Source organism: Hyperoodon ampullatus, assembly GCF_949752795.1.
Source record: "Hyperoodon ampullatus genome assembly, chromosome: 11".
NCBI classification, from domain to species: Eukaryota; Metazoa; Chordata; class Mammalia; order Artiodactyla; family Ziphiidae; genus Hyperoodon; species Hyperoodon ampullatus.
Window position 1 is genome coordinate 36,281,143 of NC_136924.1, and position 15,514 is coordinate 36,296,656.

General features: G+C 52.3%; 1 protein-coding gene across 1 annotated transcript in view; it reads left to right on the forward strand.

The window, feature by feature from the left end:
* Nucleotides 1-15,514, forward strand: part of CACNA1I (calcium voltage-gated channel subunit alpha1 I) — a gene marked incomplete at both ends in the record, with an annotated part of 105,688 nt that overhangs the window by 11,945 nt on the left and 78,229 nt on the right. The window contains 2 exons of the mRNA XM_079715035.1: nucleotides 7,181-7,319; nucleotides 8,921-9,054. Coding sequence (XP_079571161.1) covers nucleotides 7,181-7,319; nucleotides 8,921-9,054 — 273 coding nt within the window. The remainder of the gene's footprint in view (nucleotides 1-7,180; nucleotides 7,320-8,920; nucleotides 9,055-15,514) is intronic.

Here is a 15,514-nt window from a genome sequence, read left to right on the forward strand (position 1 = left end):
AGGCCTAGGACCATCTGCCCAGCGGGTCTCTTCACTTTGTGGAACAATTTTATGCCTCAGCTCAACAACTGTGACACCTTGGGCAAGTCCTGCAGTCTCTGGACCTTCATTTTCATATCTGTTAAGTGGGTGTGTTGATGTCTGCCATGCCTGTCTCCCAAGGCTGCCGTGGGTTTGGACAGAACAAATCTTTAAAAAAACAGAGATGAGGGCTTCCCTGGTGGTGCAGTGGTTGAGAGTCCGCCTGCCAATGCAGGGGACACGGGTTCGTGCCCCGGTCCGGGAAGATCCCACATGCCGTGGAGCGGCTGGGCCCGTGAGCCATGGCCGTGGAGCCTCCGCGTCCGGAGCCTGTGCTCCGCAACGGGAGAGGCCACAACAGTGAGAGGCCCACGTACCGCAAAAAAAAAAAAAAAAAAAACCAGAGATGGAATGGTGTGAGGTTCAAATCTGGTTCTGTCCCTTGTTGTGGCCTTGGGCAAGTCTGTGAAACAAGGATGGCACCCTTCTCTTGCAGGGCTGTGGTGAAGGTGCCCTGGGGGTCCATCACAGCTGGTGCCCAGCAGGTGCTTGTGTTTTTTTAATTGTTGCATTTTATTTTTCCTTATAGCTGTGATTCTTTATCATTTTTTGTTACACTTTTTATTGAGATAAAGTGTGCTTGCAGTAGAGCTCACAAATCTTAATGTCCAGCTCAAGGCATTTTTTCCATATACACACACTCCTGTGACCCCACTCAGGCCAAGAAGAACATCTCCAGCCCCGCAAGCTCCCTCACCCCCACCTGTGAAGGACTCTCCCCCAGAGTTACCGCCGTTCTGACCTCCTTCCCTATTGGTTTGCTTTGCCTGGGTTTTCACTTCGTCTAATTGGATTCGGACATTCTTTGCTCTTTGGCATCTGGCTCCTGTTGCCAGCGTTATGCCTGGCAGCTCCATCCATACTGCTGCAGTAGTTTGTTCTTTTTCATCACTGGGTAGTATTCCATCAAAAGGATGTACCACAGACTTTCTCAGCCTCGGCACAGTTGACATTTTGGGCTGGATAATTCTTTGCAGTGGGGCTGCCCTGTGCATTGTAGGGTTTTGAGCAGTGTTCCTGGAATCCACCCACCGGGTGCCAAGAGCATCCTTCAAACCCCGGTTGTGACAACCAAAAATGTCTCCAGACATGGCCACGTCCACTGGGGGCCAAAATCATCCCCAGTTGAAATCTCCTGCCTGACTCATTCTCCTGTTGACGGACACTTGTGTTGTTCCCAGGTTGGGGCTGTTAAGAATCGCACGTGCCTTTTTGTGGACTTATTTGGGCATTTCTCTGGGGTATGGACCAAGGAGTGGCACAGCTGGATACTAGCATAGGCTTATGTTTAGTTGTGTTTTTTTTTTTGCTGTACGTGGGCCTCTCACTGTTGTGGCCTCTCCCGTTGCGGAGCACGGGCTCCGGACGTGCAGGCTCAGCGGCCATGGCTCACGGGCCCAGCTGCTCCGCGGCATGTGGGATCTTCCCGGACCGGGGCACGAACCCGTGTCCCCTGCATCGGCAGGCGGACTCTCAACCACTGCGCCATCAGGGAAGCCCAATGTTTAGTTTTAATAAACGCTGCCAAGCAGCTTTCCAGAGTGGTTGCTGCTCATAAAGATAAGTCGAATGAATGAATGAGTGAATGGATATCCTCTTTAAAGCCCAGGACCTGGAGCATAGTTGACATTCAAAATGGTAACCACTTTTACGACGTGGCCTCACACCACGGCGGGTCCTGGAACATGGAAGCACTCTGGACATCTCCCGGGCAGGAGTGAGCCTGGTTCATCTCAGTACGATGATGTACAGGCCAGGTATACAGCAGGTGCTCCATGGATGCTTGTGAACCTGGCCTCGGGGGATCAAAGAGCTGGCCCAAGAACAGGGATCTGGAACCTCAGGCCCTGGTCTATGAAGGGCTGAGGCCTGCATGCCCATCCTTGGACTCCCTGGGGATGTATATGGGAGGGATACTGTATAAGAGCTGGTCCACTTTTCCTGCCTGCCCATCCTTGGACTCCCTGGGGACGTATATGGGAGGGATCCTGTATAAGGGCTGGTCCACTTTTCCTGCCTCCCTGGTCCAGGAGGATGCAGCTCCCAGCCCTCTTCCTCCACTTGATTTATTTAGACAACTGAGGTGCACCCTGGGAAATGGATCTGATTTCAGATTTGACAAAAATTAAAACAAACTTGGCTGCCCCAGCCAAACCCAGCACTCCCACCCCCCACCCACCTTACCAGAGCCCCCCAAATTACAGAAACCATGACTGTCAGCTGGGCCTACAGGATGGAGGGTGGTGGTTGCCATGGTAACTGTGCAGGCCTTGGCTCTGGCTCCTGGAGAGGGAGGCTGCCCTGAGGGGCCTGCTCGGGCTTTGGACACTGCCCAGCTGGTCATTCTTCTCTTTGGGAAGTGGCAGATTTGAGGGGGCCCCCGGCATTGTGGCTTCCCTGGTGACCCTGTCCTCCCAGATCACACCCCGGCCTTCTTAAGACAGCAGCCAGGCATGGGGTGGAGATGGTACTGATCTAGCTCGGCTCTTACTGGGGGCCTTGAGGCCAGCACCCTCTCCTCACTGGCTTCCCCTCCTGCCATGTCCTGCACACAGGTTCTTCCTTCCCAGCCATGGCGGGGGTGGACTATCCCCCTTCCTGACCCCGCACTGCTGACCCAGGCCCAATCGGGAGGAGCCAATGTGGGCGAGAAGGGAAAAGCAAATACTCCACAGAGCACACGCCAGTCCAGGCCCTGTGCTTGGGGCCAGAGAGCACCTGGCCGAGAACAGGGGGTTTGGAGTCAACAGAAGCAGGTTCAAATCCTGCCCTTGCCACGTACCAGCCATGTGACCCTGGGTGGCTGTGGCCGGAGCCCTGCAGCCAGCACTGGTGCCTCAGTTTCCTTATCTGTAAAATGGGGGTAACAATAGTACCTTCCAGTTGGGGGGAGTTGGCTGAAGTTGCAGGGTGACTCTCCACGTTGCCAGGCCTGAACTGATTGATTGTATTTAAAGGCTGTGAGCGAACGTTCAGCACTTGGAAGACAGCCATTGTCTAAAGGGTTTGTGATGGAATCTCTTATTCTTACTCAAGGTCATGTTAAGTAATCTGCAGTTAACAGCAGCCTGGGATTTTCAGTCCTTTGCTGGTGAGGTGGCTTTTTTTTTGTCCCCCCAAAGCCAAAGAATGGGAAACTCTGCACCCTGTTATAGAAGAGGTTGACAAGGACCGGGGCTTCCCCTGTTGCACACAGATGACAAGCCCCGGTCCTCAGTCCATGGCTACATGGGCTCTGTGTTCTGGGGCCCTGGGAATAGGGCCTGGACTGGCATGTAAGGTGTAAATGAGATAATACATGCTGTTTGATTAGAAAGCTCCTTGGCAGACAAACACTCCAGAACACTTGAGATGTGTTTGCCATTGTTACCATTATCGCCGTTGTTAACCTGGTGCCGGGCACACAGCAGACTCTCAATAGGTGTGCATTAATTCACTGCTGGGCTCTGAGGCCCCAGTTCTGAGGGCCATAGGAGGCACTGAGGGCAGAGCAGGGGGTGCAGGGAGATGGGCCGGGGCTCCTAAGGCGAGGCTGGCAGGAGGTGGGGCTGAGATGGGGGCAGGGGTGGAGCTGGGAGGGGGGGTGGGGACCTGTGCCTAGTGGCTGCTACACACGCAGAGCCTGGACGTTTGGGGACATGTGGGGTTTTGGTAGGGTTTGGAATCCAGCTGTGACTCACGGACCCCTGTGGGTGGAGAGTCTCTTGTCAGAGGGTCACTTCTGATCCAGGCTCGCCCTGTTGCTGGATGCTCTCTGCCCCTCTGTGTCCCCTCTGGGCAGTGGGGGATGGGATCAGGGGCTCTCTGAGGACCTGGATGGGGTTGTTCTGTGACAAAGGTCAGCCAGAGAGGGATGCAAGTTTGGGCGACCAGGGTCCTAACTGCAGAGGCTCAGGTGCCAGACGGGGGCCCTGAGCCTTGCTGTGGGAGGTAACGCAGGGCCGCTGACGAGCCCCTGCCCTCGTGGAGCTGGCACTCAGGCCCCTGCCTGCCCTGTTCCCTGGAAATCCCTTACCACCCTCTCTGGGCCTCTGTCCTCCCTCGCATTGTCCCGGAGCCCCGGAGCTTTGCCTGAAGGCTTTTGGAGCTCCTCAGTGCTTGTGACCAAAGATGGCAACATTGGGCGTTGGGCCAGGCCACCAAGTTGCTCAGCCCGCGACCTTTTCTCCCTCTGATGCTCTCCGACCCTGCACCATGTGGTCTGGCTTAACTTCAAGGAGGGCCGGTGCCTTTGATCCCCAAGCCAGTGGGGAGCGTGTCAGGAACCACGGGCAGCGATGCCAGCTCTGGCCTGACTTCTGAGCCTCATGGGCTCCTGGAAAGGGCCCAGGCTGTGCCATCTGGGATTTCCCCCAGCGCCTCGGGGCAGGGCTGAGACTGTCCATCTCTGAGTGTCTGAAGCTGAGCAATCTAGAGGTGAAAGCCATTCCATCTGCCGCTTCGAGGGATGAGCCACAGAGGCACCCCCGTGGCGGCGGCTACCGCACCACTAAGTCAGAGCGTTTGGGTCACTTACTGACTGTGTGACCTTGGACAGGTCACTCCAACTCTCCAGACCGTTTCTCCACCTGCCCCCAGTGGGCTGTGATGAGCGTTAGGGCCATGCCCCTAGGGGCCTGGCATACAGTAGTCGTGATTACTGCCAAGTTCGTTACTGTGATATGAGCTAGACCAGGTGGGTGGGGAGCACTTCCGGAGAGGATGCTGAGCCACCACTATGTGAGTGGGGAAAGGTGCTTCAAGGGAAGCTTCAAGAAGAGGTGACAAATGACCTGGGCTGTCACCTGAAGGATGAGTAGGAGTTTGCCTAGTAAAGATGGTAGAAGAAAATACATGCAAAGCGTATGCTTAGGGACAGCAAGAAGTTCAATGCATGCAAAGGCTGGTGGGAGGTAAGGCTAGAAGAGTTTAGTGAGGTCAGAATGTAGGGGGCCTTGAGTGTGTCAGGCCAGGGAAGGTGATGGGGAGCCATGGAAGGTTTTTGAACAGGGGAGAGGTATCATCAGAGTTGTGCTTCAGCCAGATTAATCTGGCAGTGATGAAATAGCTTGGGGGCAAGAAAAGCAGGCTCTGGTTTTGCATCCCAGCTCTGCCTTTTCCCAGCTGGGGTCCTTGGGCAAATTGTATTCCCTTTTGTGACTCAGTTTCCTCACTTGTAAATGGGGCTTATAACAGTGCTGGAGGATTAAATGAGGTAACACTTACAAAGAGCTCGGATAGTGTTGGCCACACAGCAAGTGCCTGGGGATTGTGTGCAGGGCAGATTGCAGGGTCAGAGACCAGAGCTGGAAGCTATCGGGGAGGCTGTGCAGGGTCCAGGTGAGAGACGCTGAGGATGGGCTGAGGCCTCAGAGAGGGGTGGTGAAGACACAGGCAGAGATGGGCCCTCCGTTACAGAGGAGAGCAGGCCTGGTGTGAATCTCAGCACCGGTGCTTTCCAGCTGTGTGACCTAGGAGAGGCCCCTTGTTTCTCTAAGCCTCAGTTTTCCTCATCTGTAAAATGGGCCTGCTGACCTCCACTGCTCAGGGCTTTGGTGAGGAAGAAGTGGGAGTGCCAGGCTTCTGGGAGACACCTGCCAAGTGCACTTTGAACATGAAACTGGCGGGAAGGGCAGAGGGAGCAGAAGAGGTGGCTGGAAGGAGAGCGAGCACAACAGGCAGGGGGGAAAGGCAAGGGGGTGGGGGACGTTCGCTGGTAATTAGAACGTTTGAACTTCAAAAAACTTAATTAATGATGAAGCTGCTGCTGGAGCGATGCTCAGTCTAGAAGGAGGCCCTGGCAGCGACTGAAGTTAATTACAGGCTGTGGCAGGAGAGTGACAGAGGTTTGGGGGGGCAGGAAGGAGCAGGGCTGGGGCGAGGAGGGTCTGAGGGGAAAGCGAGAGGGAAGGCAGCATCCCAAGGTGAGCAAGGGCCGGGGATGGGCGGGAGTTCGTTGCCAAGGAAACCAGGTCAGTCTTCCATCAGGCAAGAGGTACTCCCCACCCCCTGCACTGGATGGGGTCTGGCTAAGGGTCTGGCCTCCATAGCTACATCTGAGCTCAGGGCAAGGGCTTTGAAATTGAGGGACCAGGGTTTTCATTTGAGGACACTCAAGAATCCTTGGGTGTCAGAGTGGGCAGTGCCTAGAGAGATTTACTTACTCACAACAGACATTTACTGAACTCCTCCTAGATGCCTGTCCCTGTCAGGGCTGTGAATGTAATCCCCCCGTCCCCCTGGAATGTCGGTTCTAGTTGTGGATAAAGACCACGAGCATGTCCGCAAGATAACTTATGAATGACCCAGGCCCTCAGGTCCCTTCGAGCTCTGGTCCCCCTGGTTCTAGGACTCTAGGTGGATTGGGAGGGGTGGGGCTGAACATCAGTCGGCTGTGTTCTAAGATTGGGCAGGAGCCAGTCAGGAAGGAGGAGGATATTACTGAGGAGAGCGGCCTGGCCTGGGGAGCCCACTCATCTGGGTCCGAGCACGTGCCCCTGAGGCCCTGCCCAAGGCTGGTGGCTGCAGGAGACCTTCTGCCTGGACAGGCCCAAGGAGGCTGAGCCCCACCCCGCCTGGTGTAGGGACTGGGGAGGGCCTAGGCACAGACGTGCCTGAGTCTGGTCATGAGTTGTAACGCAGCCACAGGAGAGGAGAGAAGGACAGGGTGTCCAGCCAATCTCAGCCACGCTGGGCGGGCCCTCTGCAGGCTTCAGCTCCAGGGGTCGGGCAGAGATGAAGGGGCCGTGGGTTGCGGAGACGAAGGATGGTCAGAGAAGGGAGGCAAAGACAGTCGGGGAGGTGGTCAGAGACAGAGCGGCTGGGGTAGTCCGGAGATGGCCCGCCAGCTGGGCCTCTGGGGACCTCTCCCTTTCTGGGTCTGAGGGGAAATCTCAGGCTGGGGCAAGGCGGTGGGGCGTCCTGGCAGGCGGTGGCTTGGTGGGGTTTGGGTTCCCTGGTGGATTTGGCACATGTGGCCCTGTCTGTTGTGAGAGGGGTAGGCAGGCTCCAAGGTCTCCAAGGTCTTTGAAAATGTGGGCATTGACCCATCAGGGGAGGCACCTGGAGGGAAATGGGGTGGCCCTGTGTTTGTGGTGGGTGGTGCACCACGGTCCCCCAGCTGTTTTGTCCTTGACTTGGTGCGCACGTGGTTTGAATGTATCAGCATGCTGGTGATCCTGCTGAACTGCGTGACACTTGGCATGTACCAGCCATGCGACGACATGGACTGCCTATCAGACCGCTGCAAGATCCTACAGGTGAGGCCGGCTGCCATGCCCCACCCCTCCTGCCATGCCCCGCCCATTCTTGCCATGCCCTGCCCCACCCTGCCCAGCCACATCTTCAACACCTGGCCTGCCCTGTCTCTTGTCCTCTTCTTCCTCACTCCCAGCTGGTCTTACCCGTTTCCCTTCCATCCTGTCTATCTCGAGGTCTCTGCCCTAGTCCACGCCCCCTTTATCTCCCACCACCAGCTTCCTCCTGTTCTCCCCACCCCTACGCCCCATCCAGTAAAGCACAAGTGACCGGACACTCCCTGCAGAAAGCCTGCCCTTTGCTCCCAGTGCTCATGGAATAAAGGCCAAGCTCCATAACTCTGTCTATGACTTTAGGAGTGGCCTCCTGGACCTCTCCTATTCTCATCTCACTGAAGTTCCAGATGGAGGCCTGACGTTTGGTCCCTGTGGCACACGTACACCCATAGTTCCAGGTGGAGGCCTGACGTTTGGTCCCTGTGGCACATGTACACCCATAGTGCGGGGTGTTAGGTTTATACCCATTCTACAGATGTGGAAACATCCAATTCTGTCTCCCTGAGAAAGTCAGGTTCCTCCTGGGAGGAATTGCCCTCTGCTTCTTGTGTTCCCACAGGACTCAGTGGTTCCCAAGCAGCCCAAAGCCTCAGGTTCCCTTGGGGCACTAGTTAAAGATCCAGACCCCTGACCCATCCCAAACCTGCAGAATTAGAATCTCTGGGGTGGGTCTGGGGTCCAAGTGGGTAACATGCTCCTCAGCGAGCCCCAGGGCCCTGGGTAGAGTTAGAACCAGTTAGCCTCAGTGGGTACTAGGCTGGCTTCCCTACCAGGTGGTGAGTTTACCGAGCACTCACCTCTGTGTCCCCAACACCCAGCCTATGTGCTGCCCACAGAAGGTGCTCAGCGCCCACTTGTTGAATTGACCGTAGCCCTCATTGATCCTGGGAAGAGGAATTCCACCCAGGCCCCGTCCTCAGGAAATACACACTCACCTGAGCCCATGACTAGGGACATATTGGGGGCCTCCTTTCTGAGCGGAAGAAGGCAGCACCAAGACCTGTGCCCACTGGGGTGTCAGGCCTGTTTTGAGAAAGCTCCTTCCATGTAGGTTTTGGAGTCAGATAGACCTGAGTGTCATTTCTGGTCTGCCATTCACTGCTGTGTGACCTGTGGCAAGTCGCTTAAACAATCTGAGCTCCAGTTTCCTCATCTGTAAAATGGGAGCATTCATGGGGTCATTGTGAGAATTGAAGAGGTCGTGTCTAGCCCACTGCATGGCGATTATCAGGGAGACCCCCTTTACCCCACTCCCATCTGGGTCCCTTGTCATTACGCTTGTGTTTAGGGAACAAATAGAGTGGGCTGGATGACCCTGGGCAAGCTCATTCCCCATTCTGGGCCTCAGTCTCCTCATCTGTGAAATGACTCCATTGGACGAGGATCTCTGAGGTTCTCTCCCTGCCTAGGAGAAGAAGTTTCCAGGTCTTTCCCTGGCCCCTCGTGTCCGTGCCCATGTTCCCACCTCACACCATGGCTCTGACCCTGGGTCCTGCTCCAGAACCTCATGCTGTCCCTTGCTTCTTGCCTTCCTCCTGCCCCTGCAGGTCTTTGATGACTTCATCTTTGTCTTCTTTGCCATGGAAATGGTGCTCAAGATGGTGGCCCTGGGCATTTTTGGCAAGAAGTGCTACCTTGGGGACACATGGAACCGACTGGATTTCTTCATTGTCATGGCAGGGTAGGTAGACCATATCAGACAGGTCCTAGCCCCTGGTACATGCCAGACATAATTTGAATAACCCCTGGGGCTTCTTGGTAATATTGATGAAGCTGTGTGGTATTGTCTGGGTCCTTCCTGGACGCCTGCAAAGGAAGGAATTATGTCCCTTCCCTGAAAGGCCTGGACAGACAGACATTCATACCTCCCCATTCGGGTAAATCATGTGTCTTCCTGCACTGTCAGCTGATACTGGGTCTGTTTTATATTAACTATGACCTTGAGAAAGCCGCTTAACCTCTCTAAGCCTCAGTTTCCTCATCTGTGAAATGGAGATAATATAATGAATAGTAGCTACATCAAAGTGAGCACCCAATAAATATTAGCTATTATTATTTAAAATATTTATTTGTTTATTTGGCTGTGCACATGGGAGCTCCGTTGCCGTGTGCAGGACCTTTAGTTGCGGCATGCAGGATCTTTAGTTGCGGCATGCGGGATCTAGTTCCCTGACCAGGGATCGAACCTGGGCCCCCTGCACTGGGAGCATGGAGTCTTAACCACTGGACCACCAGGGAAATCCCAGCTATTATTATTATTATATCAATCTAGATCACTCGGCAAGTCAGAGATCCAGCACAGACTCAAGTACTGTCTGACTCCAAACTGTGGTTATTTCTGCCAAGACTTAAGCTACAGTCAGTCAGAGAGAGGCCAGGTGACAACTCAGCTTGTTTGGAGCATTTTGGACCCTGCTCTGTGCCTTGTCCTTGCTTTCCTGGGTCAAACCAGGCTGGTGGCCCATTCACACATTCATCCAACAGCCAGGGGTTGACTGAGCTCCTAAGTGTCAGCTCTGTCCTTGATGTGGGGTATGGAGGATGGCAAATCCAGACGTAGGTCTTGTCCTTCCCAACTACCGTCTGGAAAGAGGCCTCCAGCAGCCACATGGGTGAACGTGCCACACGCTGAGACCAGAGCTCTGGGAAAGTGTTATGATTTTCTGAGAGAATTTCTGGGCCAGGCTGCGGGCTCAGGAGGACTTTCCTGAGGAGGTGACACACACACAACAGCTGAAGGAGGAGCAGGTGTTAACCATGCCCAGTAATGGTCAATATGGCAGAGGTGAGAAGGGGGGAGACAAAAAGGCTGGAGGTCCACGAGTGTGTGTGTGAGTGTATACACGTGTCAGTATCTGTGAGAGCATGTACATTTGCATATGTGTGCATGCCAGCATATGTATGTGATGCCCTTGAGAAGGGGCAGGGAGGGTGGCCAGGCACATGGCTGAGATGGGGAGTTGCTATCACCAAGTATATGCTGAATTCTCACTGGTGTTCTTTAAAATGTGGCAGCTCGGGCTTCCCTGGTGTCGCAGTGGCTGAGAGTCTGCCTGCCGATGCAGGGGACACGGGTTCGTGCCCCGGTCCGGGAAGATCCCACATGCCACGGAGCGGCTAGGCCTGTGAGCCATGGCCGCTGAGCCTGTGAGTCCGGAGCCTGTTCTCCGCAACGGGAGAGGCCACAACAGTGAGAGGCCCGCGTACCACCAAAAAAAACAAAACAAACAAAAAAAAAATGTGGCAGCTCTTCTGAGTTTCCCTTCCTCAGAGCTGTATTCAGTTTCACAACCACATTATCAGTGATGATTTAGACCAAACTAGAAGTTAATGCTGGGGTTCCTATGCTGGGAGATGTGTCACCCCTTTGTCAAATTCTTCATTCTCATTCTCATTTTGGTTTGGCTGGAGGACATCCTTAAGTAGTTTTTTTTAAAAAGAAAAGGTGTTTGGATAGTGTCATTTTTCAGTCTTGCCTGTCCGAACATATATTCCTTTGATCTTTGTGGGTGAAGGACAGTTTTTGTCTGTACTGTTCTAGAGTCCTAGTTTTTCTCCCTCAGAACCCTGCCCATGATACCAGCCAAATCAACACCACAGTATTGCAGCTGAGGCCACTATAGATCTGGTTCTTTTTTCTTGGGAGACAGCCTGCTTTTTCCTTGCTAGAAGCTTGTAGGTTTTCTCCTCACCTTCAGAATTCAGAGATTTCACAAGGGTAGGTGTAAGTGAAGAACTGCTCCCTGTGGGGCCTTTTGGAACTCAAGACTCATGTATTCCTTCAAGTCAGAAAAAAAATTTTCTGTATCTTCTTTGGTGATTGCCCATTCTTCTCTGCTCTCTCCTGGAATTCCCAGTAAGTGGTTATTTCCCTCCTCTATTCTCTGCATTTTTTCTCATTTCTCTCACAGATTTCATCTGTACTTGGAGAGAACTCCTTGACTTGGCCTTCTGAATCACTAACGATGTCCTTTTCTCTATTTACTGCCCCTAATGGAAGCGTTCCTCTCCTTTTGTGTCTTTTTAATTCCCAGGATTGCTTCTGGCTCTTGAATTTATTTTTCAGAGCAGCTTATTTTTATGGATGCATTATTCGCTCGTATCTCTTTATAGATACAAGTCAGCCTTCTTTTTTTTTTTTTTGCGGTACGCGGGCCTCTCACTGTTGTGGCCTCTCCCGTTGCGGAGCACAGACTCCGGACGCGCAGGCTCAGCGGCCATGGCTCACAGGCCTAGCTGCTCCGTGGCATGTGGGATCTTCCCAGACTGGGGCACGAACCCATGTCCCCTGCATCGGCAGGCGGATTCTCAACCACTGCGCCACCAGGGAAGCCCGCAAATCAGCCTTCTTAAAAGTCCTTTCCTGATCCTGAAGTCAAAGTGTAATTTCCAAAAAGTTGAAAAAAAAATTACCCTCACACAAATCTTAGAAGGAACATGTATCACAGACTTATTCAACTCATTAATGAGGAACAAGCAGGATGGTAATCAGCAGAATTAGGAAGACAGGCACTGGAGAAAAAATGTGGGGATAAGAGGCAGTTAGAATCAAAGCTGGTTCTTCCCTTTCATCACTTTAAGTATATCATGCCACTCCCTTCTGGCTTGTAGAGTTTCTGCTGAGAAATCAGCTGTTAACCTTATGGGAGTTCCCTTGTATGTTATTTGTTGTTTTTTCCTTGCTGCTTTCAATACTTTTTCTTTGTCTTTAATTTTTGCCAATTTGATTACTGTGTGTCTTGATGTGTTTCTCCTTGGGTTTATCCTGTATGGGACTCGCTGCGCTTCTTGGACTTGGGTGGCTATTTCCTTTTCCATGTTAGGGAAATTTTTGAATATAATCTCTTCAAATATTTTCTCGGGTCCTTTCTCTCTCTCTTCTCCTTCTGGGACCCCTATAATGCGAACGTTGTTGCGCTTAATGTTGTCCCAGAGGTCTCTTAGGCTGTCTTCATTTGTTTTCATTCTTTTTTCTTTATTCTGTTCCACAGCAGTGAATTCCACCATTCTGTCTTCCAGGTCACTTATCCGTTTTTCTGTCTCAGTTATCTGCTATTGATTCCTTCTAGTGTAGTCTTCATTTCAGTTATTGTATTGTTCAACTCTGTTTGTTTGTTCTTTAATTCTTCTAGGTCTTTGTTAAACATTTCTTGCATCTTCTCGATCTTTGCCCCCATTCTTTTTCCGAGGTCCTGGATCATCTTCACTATCATTATTCTGAATTCTTTTTCTGGAAGGTTGCCTATATCCACTTCATTTAGTTGTTTTTCTGGGGTTTTATCTTGTTCCTTCAACTGGTACATACCCCTCTGCCTTTTCATCTTGTCTATCTTTCTGTGAATGTGGTTTTTGTTCCACAGGCTGCAGGATTGTAGTTCTTCTTGCTTCTGCTGTCTTCCCTCTCAGAAATCACTTACAAATATTTCTGAGTTTACAGGTAATTGCACAGCAGCCAGACTGTTAATTAATGATAAAGAGTGAATCAAACAAAGGTATATTCCCCTAGATGATGAAATAGTCTTTAGATAGGTCTGTTAAATAGTGCTCTAAATGACATTGTGAGAAATACTGCCCTCCCTTTGCTGTATTTCCACGTTTTAGGATAATTTTTCTTAACTCCTGTTTCAGGGAAGTCATTTTTTTTTTTTTTTTTAAGTCAGTACTGCATGATTTATTTATTTATTTAGTTTGGCTGTGCTGGGTCTTCCTTGCTATGCACAGGCTTTCTCTAGTTGCAGTGAGCAGGGGCTACTCTTCGTTGCGGTGCACGGGCTTCTCATTGCGGTGGCTTCTCTTGTTGTGGAGCACGGGCTCTAGGCACATGGGCTTCAGTAGTTGCAGCATGAGGGCTCAGTAGTTGTGGCACATGGGCCCCAGAGCGCACGGGCTTCAGTAGTTGTGGCACGTGGGCTCAGTAATTGTGGCTTGTGGGCTCTAGAGCTTGGGCTCAGTTGCCCCGCGGCATGTGGGATCTTCCCGGACCAGGAATTGAACACACATCCCCTGCATTGGAAGGCGGATTCTTAACCATTGGACCGCCCACTCTGCCCTTTTGACTTGAAGAGTCCCCTCTATTGCTTAGTGATTTCCCCCTCACCGTCTGCTCATATTTATAAATAAAGACAATGAAATCTAAGATGAGCAGAGTGAGGAGCTGGCCTGGCTTCAGCGTTGTGGCCAGGTCTCCGTCTGATGTCTTCTCTTGGTCCTTGGGGTGGGGGTGGGATGGGGTGGGGTCCACAGGCCAGCACCCTCCTGGGAGGCAGGGAGAGCTGGGTGCATATGGAGTCCCCTAGGGCCTCATGCTTGGTTTAATGCTCTGCTTTCACCCTTTTGAAATTCTTAATACGTTTTGAACAAGCGGCCCTAAGTTTTCACTTAGCACTGGGCCCTGCAAATTATGTAGCCAGTCCTGGCTTAGGGGGCGGGTTCAGTGAAGACATTTTGTGAGTCATGAACAGCCCTGTGTGGGATGCTGGGAACTCTGGTGACCCAGACCTAACCCTGTCCTGGGTCCTTCCTGTCCTTTGTGCCTAGGGATGGTGTGGGTGCAGAGGGCAGGATGGGAAGCCACAAGCCTGGACTCCAGAGCCCAACCCCCCGCCCAGGCCCACCCAAGCTCGCAGCTATAAATGTCCTGTTTCCCGAGTAACCGGCCTGCCATCCCGAGGATGTTTTCTTCCTTCCTGCTCCTCCTCTTCCCCAAATTATTGGCTCCCTCTTCAAGCGATGGAGCTTCTGTACCTCTGTACTGGAAGGTTCCTTAGAGGTCAGAGCCTTCACCTCCACATCCATTCGGCCCCTGCTTGTGTGCTGCCCCTGGGGGCAACTCACAAGGCAGCCGATTGCAAACTGGGACAACCTAATGTGCTAGGAAGTTCTTTCACGAAGCTGAAATTTGTCTTCCTGTAGCTCCCACCTGATGGGATTCACTTACTCATTCACAAAACCAGCATTTATTGAGCACCTACTACACGCCAGGTGCTGTGCAGCGGGGACACGAGAGGAACAAGACAGATGCTGTTGTGATTTCATGGAGCTCCCGATTTAGAAAATGAATATAAAACAGATAGTAAAGTTCTAAATAACTTCTAAATTGGGACCAATGTTGTTGCGAAGAAGTATAGAAGGGCCATGAGGGCGTGGAATGGGGGCCTGATTTAGATGGCAGGGGAGGGTTAGTGTACGGCTTCCTGAGGAAGAGAGGCCGGGCGGGGGGGTGGGGGAGAGGTGTGTGCAAGAGCTGACCGGGCAGGGGGTGGGGGAGGGTGTCTGTCAGAGTCCAGGGATCTGGGGCATGGGTGGGTGCTGAGAGATGAAGCCAGAGACGGGGGCAGGGGCCTGATCGCACAGAGGGGCCTGGAGCACATGGGCAGGTGCCTCCCCGACAGACTCATGACAGCCTTCACAAATTGGAAGGCGGCTCATATCCTCCCCGAGTCTCCCAAGCATCTCCCACCATTTGTCAAAGGACAGGTGGGTGGCCTCACCTGCTGGACATACTTCAGGCTGTCTTGGTCCCTGGCTGGGGAGCAGGACCCCAACTTTCCGATGATGACTTATGGGGGGAGAGAAGGGACTGCCCTTGCCCCAGGGTCATGTGGGATCATGGTGACCTGTGAGGGGCTGTGCTACCTACCACCCCTAGGTCATGTTCACTTTCCAAGCCAGGTCTCTCCCACCCTGGAACTAAACACAGTTGATTTTTTTTTTTAAACCACAAATACCAAACTTTGCATTTATTGTTATTAATTTCATCTTATAGTGATATCTTGGAGTCTTGATTCACTCACTCATTACATTTATTTCCTGTGCTTGATCAGCCCAGGACAGTGAGCCCTGTGGCACCTCACTAGAGACTCTCTTCCAGTGTGTGACAAAGCCCCACTAATCCATGGGTAATAGTTGAACCTACCTCACTGTCTTGTTTAAGCTACACTTTTCTGCCTTAGTCCATTAGGAGGCCGTGAAATATTCAATGACATTCTTGTTGAACTTGAGATTTTCTTTATCTGTATATCTCCCTTGCTGCATCAAGCTGGTAATACTACCGCCTCCCCTAACCAACAATATGAAATGGCCGTTGACGTCTGTGGGGAGGGGCCTGGGTGCCTCTGTTAAAACCTTCCCCAAGGGGCTTC